Below are 18,167 nucleotides of genomic sequence, written 5' to 3'. Positions count from 1 at the left end.
GGCCGCGGCCGGTGCGGGGGGTGTGGGAGGAGCCGCCCCCGCCGCGTTTCCGCCGCTGTCACCGGGGCCGCTCCCGCCGGGGACAAAGGCGGGACGATGCCGGGGAGCGCCGCGGCACCGGGAGGCGGCCGGGTACGGGAACGGCACCGGGAACGGCACCGGGAACGGTACCGGGACAGCGGGACACGGCACCGGGAACGGGAGACCGGGGAGAGGGGGAAGCAGGAGCCGCCCCCGCCGCGTTTCCGCCGCTGTCACCGGCGCTCCCGCCGGCACCGGGGCCGCTCCCGGCGGGGACAAAGGCGGGAGGATGCCGGGGAGCGCCGCGGTACCGGGAGGCGGCCGGGTACGGGAAGAGCACCGGGAACGGGCGGTGCCTTCCTCCCGCACGGCCCCGGTGCTTCCCCGGTGCTCCCCCGGTGGAACCCGGTACCGTGAGATACCGGGAGCGGCCGCAGGAACCGCGGGGGTCACCGGGGGGTTTCGGGTCTGCGCGGTGCCGGGAGCCGCGGTGCCGGCGGTGCTGTCGGTACCGCGGGAAGGATTCCGGTGCCGGTGCCGGCGCCCGCCGATCCCACGGGATGCGGTGCCGTGGTTTCCTTGGCAACCCGTACCGGGAGGAGCCAGAGGGGTGGGGAGCGGGGATACCGCGGGGGCTCCGAGCCCACCGGGAGCTCCGGGATGGAACGGGAGTGTCGGGGCTCAGCCCGGCACCCGGGGACACCGGGGGTACCGGGAATACCGGGGGGTACCGGGGGTCTCCGCACTCCCCCCTCACCCTCATCTGTCCCCCGCAGGTCCCGCAGCCCCCCGGGACATTTCGGGGTCCCCCGAGCCCCGAGCCCCGGCACCCCACATGAGGAGGAACCGGAGCAGCGTGGCCGGGCCGGAGCCGCAGGTGAGGGGGGCACCGGGGCCGGGGGGAGCCGCGCCGGGGCCGCGCCGGGGCCGTGCCAGGCTCTGTGCCGTGCCGTGCCAGTCCGTGTGGTTTGATGCCGTGCCGTGCGCTGGGAGGCTCCCTGGCCGTGCCGTGCCGTGCCGTGCCACGCTCTGCTGTGCCACTCGCTTGCCCAAGCTGCGCCGTTCCGTGCCGTGCCGGGTGCTGGGAGGCTGCGGTGCCGTGCGGTGCCACGCCGTGCCGTGCTGTGCCGTGCTGTGCTGTGAGAGGCTCCCTGGCCGTGCCATCCCGCGCCATCCCGCGCCATCCCGTGCCCCCTCCCCGCCCCTCTGACGCCCCCCGTGCCCCCCTGGCAGCCCCCCCCGGCCATGCCCGGTGCCGACCACCGCCGCGGGCGCCGCCGCCTCTCCGCCACCCTGCAGGTGCCCCCCTGGAAGCCCCCGGAGCCCCCCGACCCCCCGCGCCCCACCACGCTGCCCCTGCTCACCCCGCCCCGGCCCCCCAGGTACGGGCGGGGGCGATCCGGGGGGTGCCAGCAAACCGGGGGGCTCGGGGTGAACGCGGGGGGATTTGGGGGAGCTCCGGGAGGTGTCCCCTTGGTTGGGGGGCTTGTGGGGTGGGCACGGGGACGTGGCCAGGACGTGGCCTGCGATGGGGACGTTGTCCTCACCGGGGACATCCCGCGGGGGGGCTGCGGGAGGGGGTGACCCCAGTGTGGCACTGGGGGGGCTCCGCAGTGGAAATGGGGGGGGACACCCCCAAACCTGAGGGTCTCTATAGGGGGGGACCCCCACCCTGAGCCGCTGGCCCTGGGGGGAGCCGCCCCAAATCTGCAATGGGGTCTGCGCTGTGCTGGCTCTGGTGGGGTCCCGGTGCGGATCTGGGGGTCCCCGTGACCCCCAACACCAGTTTGGGTGCTGGGGGGGGGGGCACAAGGGGGGTTCCCTCGGTTAGGAGGGGGAAATCCCTAAATGTCCGGGGGGGCACCGTGGGTCGGGGATCCCCCGAGAAGGGGGATCCTCATAAAGCGGATCCGGGGGTGTCCCCGCCGTGCGGAGCTGCTCGGGCGGGGCGGGGGGGGAATCCCCCCGTGAGGGGGAAGCTCCGGGATCCCCGTTCCGGGAGTACCGGGGGAGGGATCCCCCCGGTAACGGGGCGGGGGGGCAGCGCGCCGTGACTCTGCGTGGGGGGGTCCACGGGGTCCCGGGGCGGAGCCGCTCCGGGGGCGGGGGAGGTCCCGGGGCGGGGGGAGGCGCCGAGCCGGGCGCGGAGGCGGCACCGGCGGCGGCACCGGCGGCGGCACCGGAGGCACCGGGGGGTTCTTCCCCGGCTCTTTCCAACCGGTTGCGCGGGGCCATGAGGGGCCCGGGACCGGGAGGAGCCGCTGCCGGTACCGCGGATCGCTGAGGACGGACCCCGGAACCGGCACCGGGAGGAGCTCCGGGACCTGCTCCGGTACCGGCGCCGCTCCCGGCAGCGGCTCCGGCGGTGGCCGCAGCGTTCCGGGTTCCCGGTTCCGCCCCCGGTGCCGGGGAGGATGGAGCCGGTGCCGGGCTCCAGGAAGAGCCTGTCGCTGTCGCTGCCGGTGCCCCGGGAGGGCCCGGGCTCCCTGCGCCCCCCGCAGCACCTCTGGCGCCAGCCCCGCACCCCGATCCGCATCCGCCACCGCGGCTTCTCCGACACCGACCGGCACCGGCCCCGGCCCATGGAGCGGGCGGATGCCGTGGACACCGGGGACCGGCCCGGGCTGCGCAGCGCCCGCATGTCCTGGCCCTCCTCCCTCCATGGGACCCCCGGCACCGGCAAGCGGTAGGTGACGGCCGCGAGACCCCCCCGGCGTCATCCCGGTACCGGTTCCGGAGGTGGGAGCTCACCCTGCATCATCCCGGTACCGGTTCTGGAGGTGGGAGCTCACCCTGCATCATCCCGGTACCGGTTCCGGAGGTGGGAGCTCACCCTGCATCATCCCGGTACCGGTTCCGGAGGTGGGAGCTCACCCTGCATCATCCCGGTACCGGTTCTGGAGGTGGGAGCTCACCCTGCATCATCCCGGTACCGGTTCCGGAGGTGGGAGCTCACCCTGCATCATCCCGGTACCGGTTCCGGAGGTGGGGCCTCCCTTGGAGCCCCCCAGCGTCCTCTTGGTACCGGGATTGGAGGCGGGACCCCCTCCCCAGGATCCTCCCGGTACCGGGAAAAGAGGTGGGACCACCCCCCGGACCCCATCCCAGTGGGGAGGTGGGAGCAGCATTATCCCAGTACCGGTACTGGGAGCACTGGGAGCTCCCCTCCTCATCCCAGTACCGGTACTGGGAGCACTGGGAGCTCCCCTCCTCACCCCAGTACCCGTACTGGGAGCTCCCCATCCCCATCCCCATCCCAGCGCTGTTACTGGGAGCTCCCCGTTCTCATCCCAGTGCCGGTACTGGAGGTGGGACCCCCCCCAGCATCTCCCAGTACCTGAGATGGTCCCGGGGGTCTCCAGGACCCCCCCGGGCCTCCCCCCATCGCAGCCCCCTCTGTTTCGGGGTGTCCCCCCCTCCCGGGGTGACCCCGCTACTGGGATCAGCATCCAGGGGCTCGGGAAATTCCCTTTTTTCTCTGGGGGGGTGGGTGGGCTGCAGCCCCCCGAGATCCACCCGCCCCCAGCTCCGGCTCCTCCCGTTCCCGGTTGGGAAGTTGGGGGTTTTTTTTCTGTTTTTTGGGGTTTTTTTTTTCGGGAAAACAACTTGGGAATGCGCCGCCATGTGCCGTGTGCTCCGCGTCCTTCCGGCGGCTCCAGCTTCGTTAGGGGCGTTAATTTATGCACAGGAGGCTCCAGCAGATGGTCGGGATTCGGGAAGAGGTGGGGGGGGGTGATTTCCTTCCTCCTCCTCCTCCTCCTCCTCCCTTCCCCGTGGAGAGGGCGGCGGGGACCGGCGGGGCCGGAATCCCCCCGCGGTGAAAGCCCCAAAAACGCCCCAAAATCGGGGCTGGGAGGGTGGGATCTGCCCCGCGACCCCCGCCCCGTTATCCCGGGAGGAAGCAGCTCCGGGTTTTTCCCTTCCCGGATCCCTCGGGGAAGCGAAGCCCGGGGCAGGTGAGATCCCCGAGGCGGGATCCCGCCGGAGCCGTGCCCGGCTCCCGCCGGCTCCTGGAGCCTTCCCCCGGCTCCCCGCGGCTCCTCCTGGGTTCCCCCGCAGCCCCGAGGAATTCTGCTCCAAGCTTTTTTCCCGATGGAGATTTAATAACTCCCCACCGCCTCCCGACCCCGCGGTGATGGCGGCGGCGTCGCAGCCCCTCCGGCAGCTCTGATGTGCCGGAATATTTTTTTTTTAAAAAATTATTATTATTTTTATTTTCCGAGGGGGATGAGTCACCTGTGGCCATTAAAAAGAAAAAAAAAAAAAAAAAAAAAGGAAAAAAATAAAAAATGATTCACGGTTGCCGGAGCAGATTCCGGTGGGTTGGGAAGGAAATCCCGGCTCCCAGGAATAGCAGGGACGCCCTTTCCCGACGCCCCCGGGGCTGGCACCCGCTGGGCCGCTTTGGGGCTGGTTTGGGGTGGTTTGGGGTCGTTCGGGGTCGATTTGGGTGGTTTGGGGTGGTTTTGGGTGGTTCGGGGTGGTTTTGGGGCGGGATGGCGCCGGGACGGGGCTCCCGCTGTGCCGGACCTTGTGCAAATCCCGGTCCCTGTCGCCTCCCCGGTGTCCTGCTCTTCCTCCTCTCCATCCCGCCCCTCTCTCCATCCTTACTTCATCCCCATCCTCATCCCCAAGCTTTTCCCAGCCCCCGGCCCTGCGCCGTTCCCATCCCACCCCTCTCTCCCCGTTCTCTTCCTCATCCTCCTCTTCCTCCATCCTCATCCTCCTCATCCTCATCCTCACCCCGTCCCCTCCGGGGGGCACAGACACCCCCGATCCCTCGGGAACCTTCGGGGGGATCCCCCACATCCTCACCCCCCAGTTCCGGGGGGCTGGACCCGCCGGGCGCCCCGAATCCCCCCGTGGGGACCCCGGCCCCCTGCCAGAGCGCTGGGGGTGACACCGGCCGTCCCCCGGGGGTCCCCACCCCTCGGAGGCTCCCGAGGAATCGATCCCCTTTAAAATTTCCCCCCCCCAAAATTCTCCCTTTTCTCTTCCCGGAGCCCGGTGCTAAATTTGCCGGCGGTGAGTCACCCCCACCCCCACGCGGCCCCCCCGGGGCTGGGGGCTGCACCCCGCGGGGACCCCCGGGGCCGGGGACCCCCGGAATGAGCCCGGGACCCCCGGAATGGGCCCAGGACCCCCGGAATGAGCCTGGGACCCCCCGGAATGAGCCTGGGGACCCCCGGAATGAGCCTGGGGATCCCCCCGGGGCCGGGGACCCCCTGGAATGAGCCCGGGACCCCCGGAATGAGCCTGGGGACCCCCGGAATGAGCCTGGGACCCCCTGGAATGAGCCCGGGGACCCCCCGGAATGAGCCTGGGGATCCCCGGAATGAGCCTGGGACCCCCGGAATGAGCCTGGGGACCCCCGGAATGAGCCTGGGGACCCCCCCGGGGCCGGGGACCCCCGGAATGAGCCTGGGACCCCACCGGGGCCCAGGACCCCCACAGTTTGGGGGGGGGCTCCTCCGGGTTTGGGGCTCTCCCGTGGGACCAGAGACCCCCCCAAGGCTGCTGTGCCCCCCCCCGGCCCCCTCCCCGCTGCTGGGGGGCTCTGGGGAGGAATTGGGGACCCCCCCTCACTTCTGGAGAGGAACTGGGGGGGTCGGACAGGGAACCCCTCCCCGCTCCCACCGAGACGGCTTTGGGGGTGTCACGGGGGTCCTGGTGTGGTTTGGGGGGGTGTTTTGGGGCTTTTTTTGGGGGGGGTCTCCTGGGATTCCGGCATTGGGGGTGGGGGTTTCTGGGGGGGGTCCCGATGTGGCTTTGGGGGTTTTTGGGGGGGCTGCAGGATTTCACTCTGGGGTTTTTTTGGGTTTTTTTGGGGGGTTTTGGGGGGGGTGTTTTGGGGTGCTGCCGGATTGAACTCTGGGGGATTTTGGTTTTTTTTGGGGGGGTTTTGGGGGGTTTGGGGGCTGCACCATTGCACTCTGGGGGGCTGCTGTGGGGGGGGGTGTCCCGGTTTGGAACGCGTCTCCCCCCGTGTCTCCCCAGCTCGGAGGTGGACAATGGCCCCTGGGGGGGGGCGCAGAGCCCCCCGGACCCCCAGGCCAGCCCGGGCCGGGGGCTCCAGGCCGGGGCCCCCCCGGCGCAGCGCCGCGAGTCCTTCCTGTACCGCTCCGACAGCGACTTCGACTTCGCCTCCCCCAAGAGCATCTCCCGAAACTCCTCCATCGCCAGCGAGGCGTGAGTGCCCCCCGGGACCCCCCGGGACCCCCCCCAGGACCCCCCGGGAACCCCCGGCCCACCCGGGACCCCCCCCAGGACCCCCCGGGAACCCCCGGCCCACCCGGGACCCCCTCCAGGACCCCCAAGATCTCCCTGAACCCAGGGACCCCCCCCAAACCCCTGGGATTCCCCCAGGAGCGTCTCCACCCCCTGGACCCCCCCCCAAACCCCGAGATCTCTCTTGGTGCCCCCAGCACCCCTAAGACCCCCCCCCAAATTCCCCAATCTCCCCGATATCCCCTCAGAGCCCCCCTCCAGGACCCCCCCTTGTGGCTCTGCCGGCTCCCCCCGGATTGAGGGGGGGTCCCCAGCCGCTCTGCCTGACCCCCACCCCGAATTTCCCTTCCCAACCCGAATTTCTCTTCCAGCCACGCCGAGGATTTGATCGTCACCCCCTTTGCTCAGGTAGGGCGGGGGGGTCCCGGGGGTCCCGGGGGGTCCGGGGGGGGTCTCAGGGGTCTCGGGGGGTCTCAGGGGGTCTGTCCCCCCCCGATGTCCCCCTGACCCCCCCCGGCCCCCCCCAGGTCCTGGCCAGTCTCCGCAGTGTCCGCAGCAACTTTTCCATCCTGACCAAAGTCACCACCCCCCCGGGCAGCAAGTGCGTGACCTTTGACCTTTGACCTTGAGCCCCCCCCCTCCCAAATTGGGGGGTCCTGGCCAGCTCTGACCCCCCCCTGCCCCCCCCAGGCGGTCGCCCCTCGGCTCCCAGCCCCCCCCCTGCAAGGCCACGCTCTCAGGTAAGGGGGGGTCGGGGGCTTGGGGGGGTTTGGGGGGGAAACTGAGGCACAGGAGTGGCAGCCCCCCCCCCAAAAAAAAACAATGGAGGGTCCCGGAGCACTGGGGGGGGGGGTCCCTGAAATCCTGGAGGGGCCCAGAATTCCAGAGGGGTCCCCACATCCCCCAGCCTCGGGGGTCCTCCCCATTCCCGGGGGTCCCCTTTGTCCCCAAGGGCCCCCCAAGCCATCCCCAGTGACCTCCAGTGCCATCCCCAGTGTCCCCCAGGCCTGTCCCCAGTGTCCCCAATGTCCCCAGCTCCATCCCCAGTGTCCCCTGTCCCCGTCCCCTGTCGCCAGGTGCCCCCTGTCCCTATCCCCAGTGCCATCCCCGGTGTCCCCTGTCCCTGTCCCTGTCCCCAGGTGCCCCCTGTCCCATCCCCAGTGTCCCCAGCTCCATCCCCGGTGTCCCTGTCCCCGTCCCCAGAGGAGACGTCCCAGCAGCTGGCGCGGGAGACGCTGGAGGAGCTGGATTGGTGCCTGGAGCAGCTGGAGAGCCTGCAGACACACCGGGCCGTCAGCGAGATGGCCTCCAACAAGGTGGGGACACGGGGACACGGACAGGGACAGGGACATGGGGACAGGGACATGGGGACAGGGACAGGGACACAGGGACAGAGCCCGCAGGGACACCAGGACGGGGCTGGGACAGTGACAAGGGGCTGTGGGAGATGCGGAGCCAGCTGGTGGCAGTGGTGGCAGTGGTGGCACTGGTGGCAGTGGTGGCAGTGGTGCAATGGTGGCACTGGTGACACTGGTGGCCCCGGTGGCAGTGGTGGCAGTGGTGCGATGGTGGCCCCGGTGGCACTGGTGGCCCTGGAGACGGTGGTGGCAGTGGCTGTGTCGGGGTGTTGGTGACACTGGTGGCAGTGGCTGTGTTGGGGTGTCACCAGTTGCTGTGTTGGGCTGTTGGTGGCACTGGTGACACTGGTGGCAGTGGTGCAATGGTGGCAGTGGTGCAATGGTGGCACTGGTGGCCCCGGTGGCAGTGGTGGCAGTGGTGGCACTGGTGGCAGTGGTGCGATGGTGACACTGGTGGCAATGGTGGCAGTGGTGGCAGTGGTTCTGTCGGGGTGTCACCCGTTGCTGTGTTGAGCTGTTGGTGGCAGTGGTGGCACCGCTGGCTCTGGTGGCCCCGGTGGCCGTGTCCCGGTGTCACCGGCTCCGCTGGCTGCGGTGCAGGACCGTGTCCCCAAGTCCCCCTGTCCCTGTCACCCCCCAAGGAGGGACCCCCGCCCCAAAGCGCCACTGCAGCGCCCCTGACCCTTCAGGGGGGTCTGGGGGGGCCCCAACCCTTTGGGGTGTCCCTTGTGTGTCCCCGACCCTTTGGGGTGTCCCCTGGGGTGTCCCCAACTCTTCTTTGGTGTCCCCAACCCTTTGGGGTGTCCCCTGGGGGTCCCTGACCCATTTTTTGGGGGGGCTCTGGGGACACCCCGATGTTTTCCATCGCCCGTTCCCGTTATATTTTTTTGGGGGGGGGGTCCCCGGTGCCTCTGGGGGTGCCGTCAGTTGGGGGGTGTCCCTGGGGGTCCCCCGTGTCCCCCGCGTCCCCCCGGGCGCTGTGACCGTGACCGTGACCGTGGGGAGGGGGCGGGGAGGGGGCGTGGCCGAGCCTCGCGCAGGCGTCCCACCCCCCCCCGCCCCCCCCCCGCAGCTCCGCGGCCTCCGCAGCCCCGACCGGACCCCCCCGGCACCCCCAGGGACCCCCGAAAACCCTCCGGGACCCCCCCGAGACCCCTCCCCACATCCTCCTCATCCTCCAGATCGCTCACCGCCCCCCCCCCCCGCCGCGCGCCCCCTCCCTGCCCCCCCCCGAACCCTCCGGACCCCCCCTCAAACCCCTCCGGACCCCCCCCAAATCCTTCAGACCCCCCCCCCGACCCCTCTGGACCACCCCCCAAACCCTCCCGACCCCCCTCAAACCCCTCCGGACCCCCCCCCATATCTTCCAGACCCCCCCAGACCCCTCCGGACCCCCCCCAAATCCTCCGGACCCCCCCCCAACCCCTCCGGACCCCCCCCTCAAACCCCTCCGGACCCCCCCGATCCCTCGGGACCCCCCCCGACCCCTCCCCACCCCCGCGTCCTTTCGCCCCCCCCCCCCGCCCCCCATGGGGACCCGCTGACCCCCCCCAATCCCGGGGGGGCTCCGGGACCCCCAGAGGAGGAGGAGGAGGAGGAGGAGGAGGAGGAGGAAGGCCGGGGGGGCTCCACTCTGCATCCCACAGGAAAAGGGGGGCTGGGGGCGATGTGAGTGACCCCCCCCCCCCATCCTCAGGGTGGTCTCGGCGCCGGGGGGGGGCTGGGCTGGGGGTACCCCACCCCCCCCCAGCCCCCCAAAACCTCCCCCCATGCCCAGGACCCCCCCCCAGGGCCTTGAGCGGGGTTAGGCGGGGCGGAACGGGGGGGCGGAACGGGGGGGCCCCTCCCCGGTTTGTAGGGACCTTTCGGGGGTCCTCGGGTGGGGGGGGGTGTGGGGGGGGGGGGTCCTGCACCTCCCTGCCCTCTCCCCCCCCCCCAAAATTCCCGGCTGGAAAAATGCCCTTGGTGGATTTTTTCTGCGAGACCTGCGCCAAGCCCTGGCTGGTGGGGTGGTGGGACCAGGTAAGGCCGGGGGGGCCCGGGGGGGTCCGGGGGGGGCCCGGGGGGGGCCCGGGGGGGTCCGGGGGGGGGCCCGGGGGGGGCCCGGGGGTCCTCTGACCTCCCCTCCCCGCTCAATGTCATGGGGGGCACCCCCGCTGTTTTTGGGGGGGGGTCTTTGTGAGGGGCTGGGGGGCGTCCCCCCAAATTTGGGGGGGTTGTTGTGGTCTGGGGGGGGTCTTGCTGTGGTTTGGGGGGGTCTGGGGGGGGTTGTTTATTTTGGGGGGGTCTCGGGGGTGTGTTGTTTATTTTGGGGGGGGTCTCGGGGGTGTGTTGTTTATTTTGGGGGGGGTCTCGAGGGTGTGTTGTTTATTTTGGGGGGGGTCTCGGGGGTGTTTGTTTGGTTTCCGGGGATTTTCCCCTTTAATTTTGGGGGGGATGTGCAGAGGCCGAGCGGACTCGTGACGCGTGCGGGGATTTGGGGAGGGGTCTCTGGAAGGTTCCTCCCCCCCCCCCCCCCCGTGGAGCCGGCGGTTGCCATGGAGACGGGACGGAGCGTCCTGATTGGCTGGGGGAGGGGAGGGATGCTCCCCCGAAACGCCCCCGAAATTGGGGAGGGGGCAAATGGGGGGGGGAATGGAGGGGGGGGGGGCACCGTCAGTGCCGCCAGTGCCACCACCAGTGCCGCCAGTGCCACCACCAGTGCCACCAGTGCCACCACCAGTGCCACCACCAGTGCCACCAGTGCCACGGGGACCTTTGGGGGCTCTGGGGGTCTCTGGGGAGGGAGCTTGGGGAGACCCCCCTGGCCTGGTTCCATCCCAGTCCCTCCCAGTCCCTCCCAGTCCATCCCAGTCCATCCCAGTCCCTCCCAGTTCCATCCCAGTCCCTCCAGTCCATCCCAGTCCATCCCAGTCCATCCCAGTCCCATCCCAGTCCATCCCCGTCCATCCCAGTCCATCCCAGTCCATCCCAGTCCCTCCCAGTCCCTCCCAGTCCATCCCAGTCCCTCCCAGTCCCTCCCAGTCCCTCCCAGTCCATCCCAGTCCATCCCAGTTCCATCCCAGTCCATCCCAGTCCCTCCCAGTCCATCTCACCCCATCCCCTGGGCTCTGGCCAGGCTGTGATCCCCTTGGGGGGGTTCCCCGGGGGTCTCTGGGGGTCTCTGGGGGCTCCCCGGGGGTCTCGGGGCTCCCGGGGGTCCCTGACCCCGACCCCCCCAGTTCAAGCGGATGCTGAACCGGGAGCTGACGCACCTGTCGGAGATGAGCCGCTCGGGGAACCAGGTGTCCGAGTACATCGCCAGCACCTTCCTGGGTGAGAGCCGGGACCCCCGGGACCCCCGGGAACCCCCGGGGACACCCAGAGACCCCCCGGGACCCCCGGGAACCCCCTGGGGACACCCAGAGACCCCCCCAAGGGACCCCCTAGGGGACCCAGAGATCCCTCTGAGCCCCCTGTGAGCCCCATAGGGACCCCTGGGAACCCCCAAAACCCCCTGTGAGCCCCCCGGGATCCCCCCCAAACCCCTGAAAGACCCCCCCAGAAACCCCCGTGAGCTTCCCCAGGACCCCTCAGATCCCCCCCAAATCCCTCTGAGCCCCCCCCCAAAAGCCCTGTGAGCCCCACGGGGCCCCCTCAGATCCCCCCAGAGCCCCCTGAGCCCCCTCGGCTGTGCCCCCCCCCAGACAAGCAGCCCGAGGTGGAGATCCCGAGCCCCCCCGAGCGGGAGAAGCGGCGGCCGCCCCCCGGCCCGGGGCTGAAATCGCTGCCCCCGGACCCCGACCCCGACCCCGGCCCCGACCCCGACCCCGTGCCCCGATTCGGCGTCGAGACCGACCGGGAGGAGCAGCTGGGAAAGGTGGGAGGGGGCTCCGGGGGTCTGGGGGGGGCTCTGGGGGGCTTGGGAGGGCTTCTGGGGGGACTTGGAGGGTATTTGGGGGGGTCTTGGGGGTGTTTGTGGGGTCTGGGGGGGTTTTGGGGGTTGTTTGGGGTTTGGGGGGGGGCTCTGGGGGGTTTTTGGGGGTTGTTTGGGGGTTTTTGGGGGGCTCTGGGGGTGTTCCAGGGTGCTCCGAGGGTTGGGGGGGGGTCTCAGGGTGTGCTCCCGGCTTTGGGGCAGTTTGGGGGTCTCTGGAGGGTTTGTGGCAGTTTGGGGGGGGTCTCAAGGGGGTTTTTGGGGAGCAGAGGGGGGGTCCCCAGCCGAGCCCTCGGTGCCCCCCCCCAGGAGCTGGACAGCCTCAACAAGTGGGGGCTGAACATTTTCCGCGTGTCCGAGTTCTCCAACAACCGCTCCCTCAGCTGCATCATGTTCACCATCTTCCAGGTGGGACCCCCGAAACCGCCCCCAAAAACACCCCTGGACCCCCCGAAACCGCCCCCAAAAACACCCCTGGACCCCAAAACCAGCCCCCACAACCGCCCCCCGCCCCTCCTTGCCCCTCCTTTTGGGGTGCGGAGCCCCCCGACCGCCCTGCCCACAGCTGGGGGTGTGGTTTGAGTGTTTCGGGTGTGTTTTGGGTGTGTTTTGGGTGTGTTTTGGGTGTGTTTTGGGTGTGTTTCGGGTGTGTTTCAGGTGTGTTTCGGGTGGGCTTGGGGTGTATTTTGCGTGGTTTGGGTGTTTTAGGTCTATTTTTGGTATTTTTGGGTGCGTTTCGGGTGCACTTTGGGTGTTCTGGGTGCATTTTGGGTGCATTTTGGCCACGTTCTGGGCCCATTCTGGTGGTTCTGGCTGTGTTCCAGGCCCATTCCGGGTGCTCTGGCTGCGTTTCGGGTCCATTCTGGGTGCTCTGGCTGTATTTTGGGTGTATTTTGGCTCTGTTTCGGATGCTCTGGCTGTATTTTGGGTGTATTTTGGCTCTGTTTCGGGTGCTCTGGCTGTGTTTTGGGTGTATTTTGGCTCTGTTTCGGGTGCTCTGGCTGTGTTTTGGGTGTATTTTGGCTCTGTTTCGGATGCTCTGGCTGTATTTCAGGTGTATTTTGGCTCTGTTTCGGGTGCTCTGGCTGTGTTTTGGGTGTATTTTGGCTCTGTTTCGGGTTCTCTGGCTGTGTTTCGGGTGCATTCTGGCCCATTCCGGGTGCTCTGGCTGCGTTCCGGGCGCGTTCCGGGCCCACTCCCGGCGTTGTTCCCGCAGGAGCGGGAGCTGGTGCGGCGGTTCGGGATCCCGGAGCGGGCGCTGCTGGGCTACGCGCGGGCGCTGGAGCAGCACTACCACGCCGACGTGGCGTACCACAACAGCCTGCACGCCGCCGACGTGCTGCAGTCCACGCACGTGCTGCTGGCAGCCCCCGCCCTCGACGTGAGAACCCCGCCCGCGGGCCGCTGGGGGGACCCAAAACTGGGGTGGGGGGGGTCCCGTAACGGGGTGGTGGGAGCTGTTCTGGGCTGCTGGGACCAGTCCTGGCCGTGATTTTGGGGTGAGGGAACCCAAAATCGGGGTGGGGGGAGCCCGTAATGGGGTGGTGGGAGCCATAAATGGGTGGGGGGGGTCCTGTAATGGGGTGGTGGGAGCCATAAATGGGTGGGGGGTCCTGTAATTGGGTGGTGGGAGCCATAATTCGGGAGAAAAGCCTTGGCAGGGAGCTGTTCCGGGGTGGTGGGACCAGTCCTGGCCGTGATTTTGGGGTGAGGGAACCCAAAATCGGGCACTGGGAGCGGTCACAGGGACCCATATGAGGATGGGGGTCCCGGTGTGGATTTGGGGGGGGGTCTCAGGGTGCCCCCGTCCCCTCCCCAGGCCGTGTTCACCGACCTGGAGGTGCTGGCCGCCCTCTTCGCCGCCGCCATCCACGACGTCGATCACCCCGGGGTGTCCAACCAGTTCCTCATCAACACCAGTGAGCGCTGGGGGTCCCTGCCCCTGTCCTGGGGGGTCCCGAGGGTCCCTGCCCCTGTCCTGGGGGGTCCCGGGGGTCCCTGCCCCTGTCCTGGGGGGTCCCGGGGGTCCCTGCCCCTGTCCTGGGGGGTCCCGGGGGTCCCTGCCTGTGACCCAGGGGTCCCTCCCGGTGTCCCCCAGACTCGGAGCTGGCGCTGCTCTACAACGACGAGTCCGTGCTGGAGAACCATCACCTGGCCGTGGGCTTCAAGCTGCTGCAGGAGCGGGACTGCGACATCTTCCAGAACCTGTCCCGGAGACAGCGGCAGGCGCTGCGCCAGATGGTCATCGACATGGTCAGCGCCCAAAAACACAGAAATCCCTGACGGAAAACACAAATTCCTGATAAAAAACACAGAAATCCCTGATGAAAAACTCAAATCGCACCCAAAACACCCCTCAGAGCCCCCTGAGCACCCTCAGGTGTTACTCCAGATGGTCATCGACATGGTCAGCGCCCAAAAACACAGAAATCCCTGACGAAAACCACAAATTCCTGATAAAAACTTCAAATTCCTGCCAAAAAAACCCCACCAAATCCCACCCCAAAGCCCCAAATCCCGCCCCAAATCCCAGCCTGGTGCCCCAGATCCCACCCCAAAGCCCCCCCGGTGCCCCGGGGGTCCCGCTGACCGCTGACCCCCAGGTCCTGGCCACGGACATGTCCAAGCACATGACGCTCCTGGCTGACCTCAAGACCATGGTGGAGACCAAGAAGGTGACGAGCTCGGGGGTCCTGCTGCTGGACAACTACACGGACCGCATCCAGGTGGGGCGGACCCCAAGGAACAGCCCGGGGGGCTCCCCGAGGGGTCTGGGGGGGCTCAGGATGGATCAGGGGGACCCCGAGGGGTCTGGGGGGGTCTCGGGGGGGGTTTCAAGGGTCTTTGGGGAGATCTTGGGGGTGCTGAGGGGATTCCTGAGGGGTCCCGGGGGGGTGTAGGGGATCCGTGAGGGGTCTGGGGGGGTCCAGGGATGGTTCAGGGAGTCCCCAAAGGGGTCCTGGAGGATCTCAGGGGGTCCCCAAAGGGTCCCGAGGGGCTCCTGGGGATTGCCGCTTGGATTAGATTTTTTTTTTTTTGTGGTGGGATTTAGGTTTTTTGGGGTGGAATTTAGTTTTTTTATCAGGAATTTTTGGGTTTTTTGGGTGGAATTACTTTTTTTTTTTAAATCAGGGATTTTTGTGGTTTTCTGGGTGGAATTTTGTTTTTTTTTTATCAGGGATTTCTAGGTTTTGGGGTGGGATTTGGGCTTTTGGGGTGGAATTTGTTGTTTTTATCAGGGGTTTCTGGTCTTTGGGGTGGGATTTGGGTTTTTTTGGGGGTGGAATTTGTTGGTTTTTTTTAATCAGGGATTTTTTGGGTTTTTTTTTGGTGGAATTTGGGTTTCTTTATCAGGGATTGGGGGGGGGTGGGATTTGTTTTTTTGGGGTGGATTTTTTTTTTTTTTCCCCAGGGATTTCTGGGTTTTTGGGAGGGATTTGGGTTTTTTGGGGTGGAATTAGTTTTTTTTATCAGGGGTTTCTTGTCTTTGGGGGTAGGATTTGGTTTTTTGGGGTGGAATTTGGTTTTTTTAATCAGGTTTTTCTGGTTTTTGGGGGTAGGATTTGGGTTTTTTGGGTGGATTTTTTTTTTTTTCCCAGGGATTTCTAGTTTTTGGGGTGGGATTTGGGTTTTTGGGGTGGAATTTGTTGTTTTGGTTCCCGGTCTTTGGGGTGCCGGCGGCGCGGGTGACGGCGCCGTCGCCGCAGGTGCTGCGGAACATGGTGCACTGCGCCGACCTGAGCAACCCCACCAAGCCGCTGGGGCTGTACCGGCAGTGGACGGAGCGGATCATGGAGGAGTTCTACCGGCAGGGAGACCGGGAGCGGGAGCGCGGCATGGAGATCAGCCCCATGTGCGACAAGCACAGCGCCTCGGTGGAGAAATCGCAGGTGAGGGCACCTGGGGGGACACCTGGGCACACCTGGGGGGACAGGGGGACACCTGGGGGGACACCTGGGGGGACACCTGGGCACACCTGGGGGGACAGGGGGAGACCTGGGGGGACACCTGGGGACACCTGGGCACACCTGGGGGGACAGGGGGACACCTGGGGGGACACCTGGGGACACCTGGGGACACCTGGGGGGACACCTGGGGACATGGGGACAGCCCCGTGTGTGACAAGCACAGCGCCTCGGTGGAGAAATCGCAGGTGAGGGCACCTGGGGGGACACCTGGGCACACCTGGGGGGACAGGGGGACACCTGGGGGCACACCTGGGGACACCTGGGGACAGTGGGGATCAGCCCAGGTGTGACAAGTGCCACCATCAAGAAATCACAGGTGCAGATCCCTGCAACCATCCCAATGTCCCCAATGTCCCCGATGTCCCCAGTGTCCCCAGTGTCCCCGATGCCCCCTGTGTCCCCCAATGTCCCCAATGTCCCCAATGTCCCCGATGTCCCCAATCCCCCCAATCCCCCCGATGTCCCTGATGTCCCCGATGTCCCCAATCCCCCCTGTGTCCCCCAATCCCCCCTGTGTCCCCAATGTCCCCGATGCCCCCTGTGTCCCCCCAGGTGGGGTTCATCGATTTCGTGGCGCAGCCGCTCTGGGAGGCCTGGGCCGAGCTGGTTCACCCCGACGCGCGCGAGATGCTGCAGACGCTGCACGAGAACCGCGAGTGGTTCCAGCGCCGGGTCCCGCGCAGCCCCGAGCCGCCCCCGGAGCCGCCGCCCGCCGCCCCCAGGTTCCGCTTCGAGCCGCCCCCGGGCGAGGAGGAGGAGGAGGAGGAGGAGGAGGAGGGCCGGGGGGCGCCCCCCGAGCCCGGGGCGGAGTTGGGGGCCGACTGGAATTACTTTAATTGATTTCCCTCCGGGCCTTGGTTTTTATTGGGGTTATTTTTATCGGGGTTGTTATTTTTATTTGGATTTTTTTTTTTTTTTTTAAGTTGAGATTATTGTTTTTATTTGGATATTTTTGCGGGGATTGTTATTTTTATTGGGATGATTTTTATTTGGAATTTTTTTATTTTTAAATTTGGATTGCTATTTTTATTTGGATTTTTAAAATTGGGATTATTATTTTTATTGGCATTATTTTTATTTGGGCTATTTTTATTTGGATGAGTATTATTATTGGAATTATTTTTTATTTGCATTATTATTTTTTATTGCATTATTTTTATTGGGGATATTATTTTTATTTGGGATTTTATTTTTATTTGCCTTATTTTTATTTGCATTATTTTTATTGGCATTATTTTTATTGGCATTATTTTTATTGGCATTATTATTATTGGCATTATTATTATTTGGATTTTTAAATTCGGATTATTATTTCTATTGGCATTGTTTTTATTGAGGCTGTTTTTATTTGCATTATTCTCTTTATGCCATTATTTTTACTGGCATTATTTTTATTGGAATTATTTTTATTTGCCTTATTTTTTATTAGAATTATTATATTTTTTCGGGAAGATTTCATTGCGGTTATTTTATTGATTTTTTTTCCCACTGGAGTTTTTTTTATCTGGGTTAATTTTTTATTTGAATTATTTTAATGAGAATTACTTTTACTGGAATTCTTTTCATCGGAATTATTTTCATCAGAACTGCTTTACTGGATTTTTTTTTTTTTAAGTTATTTTCAGTAGAATTGTTTTAATGGACTTATTTTTATTGGGATTGTTTTATTGGAATGGTTTTACCAGGATAATTTCAATGGAATTATTTTCATTGGATTTTTTTTTTCTTTTTAATCGGAATAGTTTGAATGGGATTATTTTATCGGAATAATTTTTGCTGGAATTCTTTTAATGTTTTATCGGAATTATTTTTACTAAAATTATCCTTTTTTGGAATTATTTTATCAGAATTATTTTCATCGGAATTATTTTTTATTATTAGAGTTATTTTTACTGGAGGGATTTTATTTTGATTCTTTTATCAGAGTTATTTTTATCAGAATTATTTTTACCTGAATTATTTTTATTAGAATTATTATTTTACGGGGCGGGGGGATTATTTTTATTAGGATTAATTTATTGTGATTATTTTTATTGGATTTTTTAAAATCTGAATTATTTTATTGGGGGATTATTTTTTATTGGGATTATTTTATCGAAATTATTTAAATTTGATTCATTTTGGGGTTTCTTTGGGAGGGGGGGGGTCAGGGGAGGGGAGTTTTTATTCTATTTTTAAAAAAACTCGAAAAGACACACAAAAAAAAAAGGATGGAAAATTGAAACCCCCCCCCCCAAGGAAGAAAACAGGGAAAAGGAACCCCACCAAAAAATGAGGGACCCCCCCCAAAACCCGGGGAGATCCCCTGGACAAAGGGGGTTCCCCCAAAAGCCATTTATGGGGGGGTCGGGTGAGGAACTGGGGGGGGGGGAAGCAGAGACCCCGAATTCGGGGGTTTCCCCCCAAAATCTTCCCCGTTTTGCACAGGGACCCCCGAGCCCCAAATTGGGGGGGGGTCTCCCCGAGCCCCCCCGGAGGTGAAGCAATAACCGGGTGCCCCCCCTCTTTTTTGGAGGGGGGTCTGGGAGGTTGGGGGGGTTAAAAATTCCGATTTTTGTTTTTTTTTGGGGGGTGGTCCCCGATTCTGTAGCATTGGGGGGGGGGTCACCCTGCGCGGGGGGGGCTTTGGGGGTCTGACCCCCCACAAAAGAAAAACCCCGTCCGAAATTCGGGGGGGGG

The 18,167-nt window shown here is 64.4% G+C and overlaps 1 protein-coding gene across 1 annotated transcript; it reads left to right on the top strand.

Annotated features, from left to right (window-relative positions):
• Positions 1 to 96: 96 nt before the first annotated feature.
• On the top strand, positions 97 to 18,095 carry PDE4A (phosphodiesterase 4A). Its single transcript, XM_040088738.2, has 18 exons — positions 97 to 346; positions 798 to 898; positions 1,255 to 1,486; positions 2,260 to 2,707; positions 6,019 to 6,210; positions 6,621 to 6,657; positions 6,777 to 6,850; positions 6,940 to 6,989; positions 7,453 to 7,565; positions 10,829 to 10,922; positions 11,294 to 11,466; positions 11,830 to 11,928; positions 12,737 to 12,901; positions 13,340 to 13,439; positions 13,619 to 13,773; positions 14,124 to 14,246; positions 15,228 to 15,410; positions 16,041 to 18,095. The coding sequence occupies exons 1-18, from the start codon at positions 97 to 99 to the stop codon at positions 16,326 to 16,328; spliced, it is 2,877 nt and encodes a 958-aa protein (XP_039944672.1). The 3' UTR covers positions 16,329 to 18,095.
• The last annotated feature ends 72 nt before the right edge of the window (positions 18,096 to 18,167 follow it).

This window comes from Hirundo rustica, chromosome 36, assembly GCF_015227805.2.
Source record: "Hirundo rustica isolate bHirRus1 chromosome 36, bHirRus1.pri.v3, whole genome shotgun sequence".
In the NCBI taxonomy this organism is placed as follows: domain Eukaryota; kingdom Metazoa; phylum Chordata; class Aves; order Passeriformes; family Hirundinidae; genus Hirundo; species Hirundo rustica.
This window is presented reverse-complemented; position numbering and strand designations above follow the sequence as displayed.